Source organism: Mytilus galloprovincialis, chromosome 1, assembly GCF_965363235.1.
Source record: "Mytilus galloprovincialis chromosome 1, xbMytGall1.hap1.1, whole genome shotgun sequence".
NCBI lineage: Eukaryota > Metazoa > Mollusca > Bivalvia > Mytilida > Mytilidae > Mytilus > Mytilus galloprovincialis.
In genome coordinates, this window is record NC_134838.1 from 1,498,162 (window position 1) to 1,512,231 (window position 14,070).

General features: G+C 32.0%; 1 protein-coding gene across 2 annotated transcripts; it reads left to right on the forward strand.

Annotated features, from left to right (window-relative positions):
- Positions 1–865: 865 nt before the first annotated feature.
- On the forward strand, positions 866–5,222 carry LOC143067906 (C-type lectin BpLec-like). 2 transcript variants are annotated; one of them, XM_076241566.1, is made up of 4 exons: positions 866–1,333; positions 2,072–2,154; positions 4,159–4,282; positions 4,791–5,222. In XM_076241566.1, exons 1-4 carry the CDS (start codon positions 1,033–1,035, stop codon positions 5,015–5,017), a joined length of 735 nt encoding a protein of 244 aa, XP_076097681.1. In that variant the 5' UTR covers positions 866–1,032; the 3' UTR covers positions 5,018–5,222. The 2 variants fall into 2 exon arrangements, with proteins under 2 accessions (XP_076097681.1, XP_076097763.1); XM_076241648.1 differs by having other exon boundaries at positions 877–1,333; positions 4,159–4,270.
- The last annotated feature ends 8,848 nt before the right edge of the window (positions 5,223–14,070 follow it).

Sequence of the window (14,070 nt, forward strand, 5' to 3'; positions counted from 1 at the left end):
TCATTCTAAAAACCTGTACATTGACTTGATAACTTGTATACAGCCTTGTTGTTTTGTTTCTGTTAATGTTTATCTCATTCAAAGTTTTACAATGACATGTCAAATTTCCTATATACCTCAATATAACACAACATAGTAGTTTGTTTTTTTTTTAGATCAGTGCATGTGTGTAACACCTCGAAAATTTGGCGGGAAATGATTCTCTCTGGATGTTTCATACATTTAACATTAGAACATTTTTTCGTCCAAAAAACTATGATTTCAAAATTTACCTCAGTTTAGAGTATATGTTGTTAAATTTTGGAGAGCAAAGTAGGGATAAAGTTTTGATGGCACCATATAAAGATAAAACCAGGGAGTTCCGAATAACTAGAGAAAAATCCAAAACAAGACTAGCAAAGATGTGACTTCTATATTGTACAAGGTCTAATTGAAGACGTTTTTTTTCTCTTTTGAATTAAATTAGGAATATCAAATCACATTTTGTATAATTATACCAAAAACAATTGCATACAATGTATTGGTAAGCTCAGAGTTGGTAAGTCAGCTGTAGCATTGCAATAAAATACTTCATTCATAAGTGTATACACATAACATCAATAGCAAATTAACCAAACAACGTACTAGTTAAACATCTCCCCCAAGAAAAGTAATTAGCTCTGTATCTTAGTTATTTCATTATTATCCAACATTGAAGAGACATTTGTTTTAATTCTGCTTGTCACACTCCTACTTCAACACTGAGGAAATTAAGAATTAATTTTATAATGCTTTATCAGTCCAAGTAATCCTTATTTTAAATAAAAGCGCAAAAGTAATCGATTGGTTTTGAAAATATCTCAGTAACAAAGAATGACAGAGCTGAAATTAAAATGTTAATTAATTCTTAGATTAATAAACTGACCCAATAGAGAACACTTAAAAACTAACTGTCATTTTATGTTATGTTATGCATGGGACTAACACATATCACTCAGTCTCACCATATATAGTTACTGAGACTTTGCATATCTAGTTTGGAGAAAAATCACCATGGACGAGTTTTACGTGTTGAATTTTCTTTTTATAAATGTTATTACATCTGTTGCTGACATGCAGTTAATGTTTTTCGACGTTTACAAAAATCAGAAAATTTCATCAAACTATCAAATGCACAGGACATTTTATTTGAGTTCTAAAGAAGAATGTGCGATCTTATGTTTAAATACTTTGACATGTTGGTCTGCTAGCTATCGCAGAAGTACGGGAGAATGTGGACCAAGTAGCAGGAGTGCAAGATCTGAACCAAACACTACACAATACGACCCTGAGTGGATAATTCTAAACAGAAACGGTAAGGGTAGTTTTTTTCAAGTATATATGATCAATGCCTGTTACGAAGGTAATAAAAAGGTATACACTGGACGTGTTTCACAAATACAAATAATTATGAAGCACAAAACATTAACATCAAAACTAGGTGCTGCACTTACGAAAACTTATTTGGTAAGGTTAAAATAATAATTTACTAAATTTCTTTAATTTATTTGATGCCAAACAGATACACATTTAATTGTCGCTATTGTCTAAAAATGGTCTCAATAAAGATAGACAATCAGGCAGACATTTTTCGATGTCGTCTCAATAAAGATAGACAAGCAGTCAGACATTTGTTAATGTTGTCTCAAAGACTCTCTTGTGAAGAGTGTGCTAGTTAATGATAGTCTCGATGCACCAGAGTTACTGTTCTTACAGCCAACAATAACATATGCATATGGAGCGTCTGGATAATCGAGACTAGCTAGTTGACAGTCATACCACATTTTCTTATGTTTATATTTACAAACAGGCAGACATTTGAACATGGGGAACATATTTAGATTTTTCTTCAAAAAAAGGAAACAATCGCTTGAAAAAAACAGGTTCTTTTTGTATTTTTTGATAGCGTTCTACCTTTTTTTTTAAACGTCATCTATGGTACTATTCATTTATCAATACTGACCAAATTCAGATACAAATTACAAAAAAACCACCAGTGTATATTTTGATCATTTTTTTAAACTTTGTACAATAATTAAATGTAATATTTCAGTCGAGTGTTATGACAAATGGATACCAGACGGGGATAGCTGCTATTTGGTTAGTGACGTCGGTGTGACATGGAAAGAAGCCGAGGTCTGTTATTATTATTATTAATTTTTTTTGAGGGTGGTGTAAATACATTATTGAAAAGGGTCAAAGTGCAAGTTAACATTTACCCTAAAAAATTGGTAAAAGTTACAGCGAAGAAAATTAAGAATTTTTTTTAAAAGGAACAAAAGTAGCAAATCACAGAGTTATTTCTTTAAACAAAAGAATGTACACACAATGGTGTTTGTCCACTGTGAGAGAGTTTATGTCAATCCACCAGACTATATAATGAAACAAACTTTAGAGGAATTGTATACTGTAGTAGATAGAGGAATTGTATACTGTAGTAGAACTAGAGGAATTGTATACTGTAGTAGAACTAGAGGAATTGTATACTGTAGTAGAACTAGAGGAATTGTATGCTGTAGTAGAACTCGTAGAAGATCACACAACATCCGTAATGCTTACTATAGTTTCAATTATACTTGTGTAGTTGTGAAAATAGGATAGTTAGTGTTTTAACGGTTTTTGATTTTCGTCTTTTGAATCGCCGTTTTATTTGCTTAATTTTGTGATATTCCTTTTTAAACGCAAAAAATTTCAATATTAACGGAATTGTAGCGCTTGGTGTCACGGTATGTAATCGAAGATTTGAAGACGTATCTTACTAGTCAGGATTCTATTTCGTCAAAATTATCTCCCCATTACGCCAGTCCTTTTTACAATCTACTAACTTGTCTAAGTTATTAAGTCAGGGGAAATAGGATTTCTGCAGCCTACTCTCAGTTGATGTTCTTGTCTGCATTGATTCAACTTAAAACTATTGTCTGTCTGTCTGTCTGTCTGTCTGTCTGTCTGTCTGTCTGTCTGTCTGTCTGTCTGTCTGTCTGTCTGTCTGATATTTGTTAAATCACAAATCTCATATAAAGTCAATTATCATTGAAAAACTCCGAATTAAATATGATGAAATTTGGCTTAACCAACTAAATAATGACAAACCTGGCATGGTGCAAGGAAATAAATTAAGGACCTATAGACTATTTAAAAATAATATAGGCCTTGAAAAACATGTATTGTTAAATAATTGTAAAACATTAAATGAGTTAACCAAATTTAGAATTAGTGCCCATCAACTTAATTGAAATAGAAAAGGGAAGACATAAAGGAATACCCCCATATAAAAGATTTTGTAAATTATGTAATTCTGACATTGTTGAGAATGAAATTCATTTTCTTCTTCAATGTCCATCACTTAAAACTGAGAGGTCCAGTATTATTTAGATTTATCCTCTAAATTTACTAACTTTAAAACTTTAAATGACCAATCTAAATTTGTATGGTTGATGTTAAATGAAGATCCATTTGGGAATATATACTGTGTTGGTTGTCTCCCTTCTCTTATATAACATAGTTTTAGTTTTATTGTCATGTATTATAATTTCAATGAAAAAAATCACCACAATCATTTGTACACTTTAATTTAAACTGTAATTGTACTGCTCCTCGGGGCGTCTTGATTGACAAATACAAATTGTTGTTGTTGTTGTTGATCGGTTGTCAGGTGGAATTTAAAAAAAAAATCTAATTAAATATTTCGTGAAAGGGCAGACGAAACTCTTTAGAGGTTGAAGAGTATAAACCCTAATTATCACTCACAAAAAAGATTTTTTTTTTGTCGAAGATATGCATTTTTAAGATCCAACTTAAAAGACTGTCTTCAACTTTAAGCAAAAATTGGTTATTCGAACACACCTACTCTGTTTTTGTGATTTATTAGAAAGTTATTTCACTTGACCTTTATATTTCATCTTTTATTACTATAAATTGTTGATGTTATAAAGTCAACATGTAGCCTTGATATATAAAAATGATAGAATCTGAAGCGAGATGACGTATCAAATACTCTTGCTTACGAATTTATAATTTTTCGTTTTAGAGGGAGAGGAAAAATTGTAGACCTAAATCAATATTTCAATTTCTTTGAGATGGATCTCCCATAAAATGTGTGAGTTGAAATGCACCCAGCATAATGCTTTACAAATATTTCAGGCTCACTGCCATCGTTATGACAGTAGTTTAGTAGAAGTACCCGACACAAACAAGACAGATGCTTTAAAATCCTTGCTGGAAAGCCAATACACGAACCGGCATACAACAGTCGGTAAGCTCCCATGTATGTTAAAGAGTATTATATGTACTGACCCCCCCCCCCCCCAAAAAAAATGAAGAAAAAAACCAATATTGTTTCTTTTGTTTCTTTGTTTGGAAATTACCCATGCACATAAGCAACACATGCTCCTTGAAGTCTCTAGTTCAAATTCAAAAGACCTATAAAGCTAAAATTTATTATGGGAACGTCTTGTTACAGGTCGAATTTGTTCAATTTTGTTTTATTAGTACTTGTAACTTTAAAAACTCACGGACAGAAAAAAAATATTGCATAGAAAGTTCGGAATTTACTGAGTTAATTAATGATATATCGCTTATTGTAATTCAAAACAAGGCGTTTTAACTTTTATTCATTTACTCAAATGGGCACCATTACATTTATATTTTTTCTCTTTAAACCTGTTCTCTTTAATTCAAACGGCTTAAAAGTATTCTTATTATAATAAGAAAGAGAGAGAGAGAGAGAGACAATCTTACAACTGTGACTACTTGATTTGATTTTTTTTTTGTAGATAAATTCTTTTGGATTGGAGGTTATGGACACGATGGTGATTTCATATGGAAGTCTACTGGATCCCTTATCACTTTCCAAAACTGGAATAAAGGGAACCCGTTACCAGTTCCTGGTAGACATTATGAAGAATTGTGTTTAGAAATGGTTCAGAGTAGTGATTTTAAATGGAACTATGCTCTCTGTAATGCCACTAACCCGTTTGTGTGTGAACGCAAAAAGAACTGACAACCTTCATTGAGTTATCCCTTCACTGACGACAGTATAATTCATACTTTTATTTATTCATTGAGTTAGAGCCTGGATGTTCGTCATAATGAATGAGGCAAAAGTCTGTCTGAATCGTGAACAGAATATGATAAACATTTTAAGATGTATTATTTTAAGATGTCTTTAAGTTATAATGAAATTATCATTAAATAGTATAGGTTCATTTGTGATTTGCATTATAAATATGATATCAAGTGTGCCATGTTATAAACATAATAATAGAGCAGTGCAAATAGTCACAGTTTTCCAAAAATGGATTGTTCGTGAACAAATAAGAATAGTTGGACAACAGCACAACCTTGGTTTTTATTTTAGTTGGATGAGCGTTCCGGATGAAAGTAAATCCGGAAGAGCAGTTTTGACACCACAATTTTATAAAATGGTGAATACTAGTAGTTGTCTCATTCGACCCTATAGGTGTTATTACCAATGAGACGAGTATCAATTTCTCTGCCTATACTTTCTTTACAGCGTACGATGAAAGAATGATGAAAGTAAATCCAGAAAAGCGTCTTTAAATTTTATGACTGGATTTATAGGTATACATATGTAAATGTCAATGTCATGTTACATATTAATTTCTCTATCATTGGGACCAATAAAAATTTGTATTCTCCGCCGTTTGATATGCTTAAGCTTTTCAAATTTTGGTCTCGATGGTAGCTAATGAAGGTCGTACCAAAAGTCCGGAAACAACTTTTAGCCGAGAAATAACACAATTTAATAAGATTGAGAAATAACTGATAGTTTGAAAGGAGTGCATGAAGAGGCATAGTTTCAACACCAAGGAGGACTAATCGTTTCAGCGGAGTGGCCATCCGACTAGAAAAAAATCTGACTTCGTTGCCTTTAGCCTAGTCATTATACTGAAGATTTACTATCTGACATCAAAGACACTACTGAGTAACTTAGAAAAAAGCCGGCATTAAGTATCTTCCTTTCGACACACCACATGTTGCTATGGATGTCGCATCCCTCTACACGAATATTCCGTAAATGGCATTGATCTATATATATAGCAACAATGAAAAAAGTTGAATATTTTACTGAAAGGTGGCATATACGTCAATAAATACACTACACTACAAAAAACGGAATAAAAAACATTATATCATCGTACTTATGGATATGTATCGTAGTTAAGCATGTGTGCAATCCTCAATAAAGAATCGTCAATCGTTTGGAGGTCGGTCCAAACCTATTTTACCATGATTCTTTAGTTTAAACAGTATTTATTAATGAAAAATGTCAAGATAAATATTACAATGTTACATAAAGTTCAAATATGGGATTCGGAAACAAGTTTGGAAAAACTTTTATAAATCCGTCTCCCTAAAAAAAACCCATCTATTTAACAAACAATATTACGTGCCAACAGTATATCCAGTTTATGGTAGCATATGATAAAATGAATAAATACACACACACACACACGCAAAAAAAAAATACAACAAATAAAATAAATAATAATAAAAAAAAAAAAAATGTGGAAAAAAAAGGAAAAAATGACGAAAACAGTCAACTCTTATTTACTTTTCTAGACAGTCACTGGAACCAACACACACGTCCGACTATAGTCAATTACGCCGGGCAATCCACTCGATTTCACATCATATTAAAAAAAAAGTCTATATATATAATATATGTACATATACTAGATCAACTTTCAAAACGTTTTGTTTTATTATGTATTCAGAAACTTTATGAAACATTTGCATATTGTCCTCGTCAGCTTTTAGACTGTCCCCATATAAGATAATCTTAAGATTAGAACAGGAGATCGTCCCGATAGTATCCCTTCGAATTTCATTATATTTTGGACATTTGAAGAACTAATGAGAGGTAGTTTCTACTCGACCACAGGAACACAGCGCGTTCTCGATTAGATTTTTTTTAAATAGATGGTCCCTTAGAACACTACTCTGGAGTCTTAGTCTTGCTAAACATATCTGTTCTCTTCTACAGCCTAAGAGAAAATACAATGGTATTTTATTATTATTTTGAGAGAGATAAGTCTTAAAACCCGATTTTGATTGATTTAGACGAATGTCGTCTGGAATATTATTCCAAAGGTTTACTACGGCTGGTAGAAATGACTTTTGATAATAGCTTGTTCTGCATAATACAGTTTGTAAATTTGAAGTCCCCCTGGTCCTGTGGTCGTGTAGATCTAGTCTCTGATTTGGAACTAACACAGAAAGATAATCAGGACAATCTCCGTGAAACATTTGATGAAATTTTAATAACTTATGTTTATCACGTCGAGACTGGAGAGTTTCCAAACCGGTTTCATCGTACAGCAACTGTCTCGATGATTCTTAGTACCACCTGTAACGATTCTTGCTGCTTCTAGTTGTAAGTTTTCCAGAGATGTTTTTAAATAATTGGGTATGTTATCCCAGACAATGTCCCCATATTCTAAGACTGGGCGTATGAAAGATAAATAAATAGTTTCTAAATTTTCCCTTTTAAGTTTAAACTTTAACTTTCGGAATAATGCTAATCTAGGAATAGCCTTATCAATAATCATTTTTACATGATTATTCCAGCTTCCATCTTCATTTATAATAACCCCTAAATCAGTGCTTGTGCGTCTCAACTTCTTTTATTATATTATTATTCATATTCACTGGCGGGTGGTGGGGTTTATGGTGCCTTTTTGAAATGGTCATTATTTCTGTTTTGTTTGGGTTGAAATTGACAAGCCATTGTTTAGACCAATTATGTATTTTCTCAATATCTTTATTTAGCTTTTCTGCCGCTTCATATTCGTTATCAACCACTATATAAAGAGGGGGGGGCAAGGGGGGTCCCAATAACAGCAAAACAGCAAATTGATTTGGCTCATAACAGATAACAAGGAATTAAAATGGACAAAAACAGATAACAGTAAACACGGTGGGTATGGTTGTCCTGCGAGAGAACGTTCTGTGCTGGTGATTTGGTCCTGTCAGGTGCTGGTGGGTCCTGATTCTGTGCTGGTGGGTTTGTTTACATTGTATCAGAACGGCAATAAAACGACTGTTTTGTTGCTTAATTTTTCTCTGATGCGTCATAAGTACCATGCAAAGTATATTACAACAATATTATATTGCAAAAGTCGTGAAAGTTCGTTAAACGGAATTGTCCTGACGCTGTGCTGGTGATAAGAAAAACGGTCCTGGTTCTGTGCTCCTATGTCCTGGTTCTGTGCCTTTATATTTTAGTTAAAAGTGGCATATATTTAAGATCATTGATGCTGTACTGTTATTGACTAATTAACTGTTGTCTGCTTTCTTGAAATTGACATTGTTGTGAATCTAAAATTGAGAATGGAAATGGGGAATGTGTCAAAGAGACAACAACCCGCCCAAATAAAAAACAACAGCAGAGGGTCACCAACAGGTCTTCAATGTAGCGAGAAATACCCGCACCCGGAGGCGTCCTTCAGCTGGCCCCTAAACAAATATATACTAGTCCAGTGATAATGAACACCATATTTGTGAATCTGTTTACTGTTATCATGAGAGAAAAAATACCCCTATTTTTTTTTTTTTTTTTTAAATTAACTGTAATCTTATGTATTGGCCTGTTAATGGAACCCTTCTTGCCCCCTTTTAAGATAAGAAAATATGTTTACGATTTTCGGGATTACGATCATTTTGCAAGATCACCAAAATACGTTGTAATTTATACAATACTTTAATAAAGTAGATGATGTGGTATGTTTGTTGTCAATCGACAAATTTCCATAAGAAACCAAAGGAAGTATGTGTTAACAACCATACGTCATCGTACGACCTTCAACAATAACCCATAAAATAAAAATGTAAAAAGTTTTGCATAAAAATGGAGAGCAAAAATATAGAACAAAGGAATACATTTGTTTGTGAACAATTTAGTGCTGACTATAAGAATGACAATAGTATTGCGGGTTTGTTTGTTTGGTTTTTTTTTGGGGGGGGGATGGGGGATAAGTTAAAGCGAGGTTACAGTGAAAGTTTTAAGCTTGGAATAGTTTCTCGTAAGATTTAAAAGTTGTATTTTAAAAGAAAAATGTATCTTATAGCTATTAAGAATCACTTGCTGTATCTGTAAGATTTTTTCAACATGATTTTTTTGTCTGAACGGTTATCAGGTATTTTTTTTCGAAAGTTCGAAAGAACACTAAAAAAATATTCACTATTTTATGAAAGGGCAGACTAGAATATGTCAGAGAATGAAGACGAGTTAACCTTTGTACAGAGATTTTTGTTATGTTTAGCATGGAATCAACACAAGGGTACATTATCCTTAAAGATTTATTTAAAAGTATTTGAAACTACCGTTTGCTTTGTTAATTGTGCCTTCAATTTCAAAAATTAAAATATTTCGTAGCTTCATACTACCAATTGAGTATAAAACAAGTATATAAGTTTAAAAAAGAAATTCTTAGATTAAACACCTACATTTAACTTTAAAAGGTCATAACAGTTTAAAGCAATACAAATCTACACACACAAAAAACTGGCTTAATTTCAACTGGTTATCAACCCGAATCGCTACAAGATCATATATAAGCTCACCTGTGTCGAGGGGTCGTGTGAGGTTCATATATTGTCTTGGCGTCCGCAATTACAAAAAGATCTTTTCTGAAATTACTAGACCAAAATGAAATGTTACCAAATGATTTTTCAAGATTTTCCGTACCATTTCCGTCCATTCATGATCATTAAATTGAACTGTAAAATATTTCTTGGTACCTTCTTAATTCCTTTATAAGTCTTATGTAAACATAATTATGACAATAACTGTTGTGAGCACAAAGTTCACTGCACACTTTTTAAGTTCTGCTTCATCAATGTTTTGAGACTTTTTTAATCGACACGATTGGAATTTTTGTATATGAGAACATGGTTTATCTATTAGTTGAAAATGCAGCTTTGAACTAGCTTTCAGTACCTGCGAGCATTCGTTGTTCAATAATGTGTGTCTTTGTGTTATTAATTTATGTGATAAATTGTTGTGTTGGTACACCACTGTAACAATGAAGGAGGAAATGAGGAGGGTTGGTTGGGTGGAAGTGGGGAGGGGTATGCGGAGCGCTAACAAACATGTCTATGCGGCATGGGCTTTGATCATTGTTGAAGCATCAATGTAAGGGGCATTTAATATCTTAAAACTATTCTTATTTTAGATACTATATATTGTTATCTGATATTGGACGAAAGATGTTGCCCTTTTATGTAATTATGTAATACAAGTTACGATCATTTGAAAACACATATATAAACAGCCAAATGGATGCACAAGAGCTAAAATAGGAGTCATAGATCCTATTGACAACAATTATCTGCCCAATTTTATTGATTTTGTAACATTTGTTTCAAATATGACCAACTTCTTATCCACAATCACCAGCACCGTATCAGGACCCACCAGCACAATGACAGGACACACCAGCACAGTATCAGGACATGAATAAATTGAGAAAATGCTAAATTTTAATAAATTGCAATGTTTTTTCACAAAATAGTTTTGTCGTGTGAATTGCGGTATAGTAAGCGGACTCTATGAGCATTTTTGTTTTATTTTTTCAGTTCTAGATTCTCTGAAAATGAGCATTTTTGTGTTACGCTTAAGGGGGTTCGCGGGTCTAAATCATTTATATAGGATTTCTCTATATTTTTCTATAAATGAACTTTATCTTATAGTTAATAGATAAATGAAATAAAAAAATGGGGTCACCGTTCATTTGCGCTCACAATCTGCCTTCGAAAGAAGCATACATCTTTGTAAAAGTGTTTATTTTCTGTTGAACTAATAGGAGAAATAAAGGTAATATCGAAATAAAAAAAAGAAATTTATTACAGAAATCGCTCAAATTTTACAATAATTTAGTTTGAGTACAGCATATATCAAAATTATATTAAAAAATAATGGTCACCGATGAGTTAAAAGAGATATTTCAATTTTAAAGCCAAAAAATGGCATTTTTCCACCAAAGGGAGATAATTTGGAACTTTTTCAATGATGTTTACATTTTAAAAGTCATCTGGGGCCAACACGAAGTAATTGTTTTGAATGTTTTTTTGTACCATATGATAAAGTAACAACTACAAAAGTTAATAAATAAAAATTGTAATGAAAAACAAATGTTTAATTTTTTTCTGAAATTTTTATACCCTCGAGTCTCCTTAAACAGTTTAGAGGGTCAACTTTTTAATGGTTTACATATGAACCCATAAGAAACAAAATTGAAAAATTTCAACTGTTTTATTCCATTTTTTATGAGTGAAAACGTCAAAAATCATCATTTTCGTCTTTGTTTACATTTTTTCATTGATCACCAGCACCCGTCAGGACCGAATCACCAGCACAGAACGTTCTCTCGCAGGACAACCATACCCACCGTGAGTAAATGAAATATTAAAATTATTCGGTCTTCGACAAATCAGTATTTCTTATTACGGATATAATCCTTTGTAATGCATTCCATTTTTTATGACTATGTTGTTAGTATTAATTTATGTATCTAGAATGTGTTTAAATTACTACTCAATATATTATAATATTTTTTATACGCTCGTTTACGGAACGTATTATGGTATACTGTTGTCCGTCTGTTGTCAACATGTCGGACATTAACTCAAAAAACTCTTTAACCATGTGCATTAAACTTTGGGAAATTGTTTATATCTATTGACGTGAGCTCCCTTTTTGGGTTTTTTTTTTTTTTTATAAATTTTAGATTTTAAGTTTCTGGGTAATGGGTTTTTATTCAATAAAATTGGTGTTTTTTTTCAATTTTCTGATAATATCTTAAAAATGCTTTCACAAAGCAAGGAACTTTGGTGAATTGTTTATATCTATTAACATGAGGTAACTTTCAATTTTTATAAATTTTAGATTTTACGTTTCCGAGTGAACGGGTTTTATTAATTAAAAAGGGGTGATTTTCCAGTTTTCAGACATTAACACAAAAATGTTTTCAGCAGTTCTCATGAAACATTGGTGTATTGTTTATATATATTGACTGAAGCTCCCTGTGTTGCTAATCAAAAAAGTGACCTAAAAGAGTTTGAATATTCTGACTTTTTCTAAATGACCATTTAATGAGGTGTGTGAATTTTTCTTAATAAAACTATGAGGCAAAGTGGTATATAGGGTAGAAAAATCAAAAGCACCAATTATAAGCATGCAATTTATCAAGTACTTTTTGACACTCTAAAAGCAATTTATTCCACTATTTTCAAAGGCCTTATTTGAACAATTTTTTATCAGCTGAGGTTTTTGATTGTACCAAGTGTACTAGTAAGTAGAATACATAGTTTAGTAGGGAAACAATGGCTTGAAACGAAATAAATCTTTGTTTGTAATGAGTTATGTGCAGCTTCGGACCCAAGTACATGGTTGGAACTTTCATTGTACAATGCATTTGGTTCTGCTTTGAAAAGAATCACAAAGCTGAGTCTATGTACCATATTATATAAAAGGTTAAGTGGTTGTTAGGACCTAGTCCTTAATTGAGATCCTTGACAGATATTCCTGACCATATGTTTTCCTTTTTGTCATATTAAGAATTTTTTTAATTTAATATGTTCGTACGGAAAACAAGGAACATTATTCTCATACAAAAAATTAAGATAATTCTAAATACACATTCATAAAAAAAAATGGAATTTATTACAAAGGATAATCATAAGATATACTTGGATTGTCCTGGACCACACTTCTGTGATGGGTATATGTTAATGGAATCCTTCTCTGAATACGGGACAAACATATCAGTAGTGGTAGACCCCAATGGCCAATGATCTTCAATTTGTACCGAATATTGACTGTCAAAAAAAAATGCTAACATTCCATTTTATAATAACAGTTAACAGCAAATACATTATCACAATAACAGATAACAAAAAAATTAAAAGCCCAATAACAGCTAACAAAGAATAAGACAATAACAGCAAACAGCAAATATATTTTCAAAATAACAGATAACAAAGAATTAAATTGCCCCATAACAACATAACAGTTAAACCCCTTGCCCCCCCTCTATAAATTGAGGTGTCATCAGCAAAAAGTTTGATATCACATTCGATGTCATTAACTATGTCATTAATATAAATGAGAAATAAAATAGGACCCAAGATAGACCCTTGGGGTACCCCAGCTGAGACATGTTCGTTGTTGGACGTTTCTCCAGACCACCAATGACAACCTGTTGCCTTCTTGAGTTTAAATAGCTTTCAAACCAAAGTAACAAGTTACCATTAATTCCTATTTTTCTAAGCTTATAAAGTAAGCCTAAAAGGCTTTATGCCAAACTCGGTTGAAAGCTCGACTAATGTCACAGAAGATTACCCTGACCTCTTTCCCTTCATCTAATGCTTTACCAAAATCGTTAATGATACATATGATACATAGCAGTTGGTTTACTGCCGAATCACCAGGGATGAAACCAGACTGGAATTTTGTTAATAAAGAATTTGTAATAATAAAGTTAAAAGGGTATTTAAAAATGCATCTCTCCATTGTCTTACCAATGTTAGACAGCAAAGATATAGGTCTATAATTAATTAAAAATTTCTGGGCCACCTTTGTTCTTATATACAGGTATAACATTTGCTAGTTTCCACACAAATATGATTCTTTATGAACTCAAAATCAAATTTGTGGAACTATATACTTATAAAAGGCTACATTTACACACCCAAGAAATGATAAACCACTGAATAGAGACTTTTGTCTATTTTTGAAATAAACGAAAGTCTTGTAACTAATTGTTTTGGACATATTGTAAATATTTGTTTGTATTTTTTTATCTCTCAACCAATGCATTGCATTGGCTTTATGAGAATAAAGATATCATACTTCAAATCTGATAAAATATGGTAAAAACAAAGTCTTTCACAATATATATGTTTTGATGTTCAGTCCAAAATCGCTGTCGGGATTATGTTATACAGTTTTAAAAGGCCTGATATAAATGAAATATTTTTTATCTTATCATATCTTATTAAGCTTAATCTGATTTCACAATTATTAAACTT

Excerpts from the sequence above, each read along its gene's own strand:
- LOC143067906 (XM_076241566.1), top strand. The coding sequence starts at position 1,033 with ATGGACGAGTTTTACGTGTTGAATTTTCTTTTTATAAATGTTATTACA. Across the intron at positions 2,155-4,158 it reads TGACATGGAAAGAAGCCGAG|GCTCACTGCCATCGTTATGA; the intron begins GTCTGTTATTAT and ends CAAATATTTCAG. Across the intron at positions 4,283-4,790 it reads AACAGTCGGTAAGCTCCCAT|ATAAATTCTTTTGGATTGGA; the intron begins GTATGTTAAAGA and ends TTTTTTTTGTAG.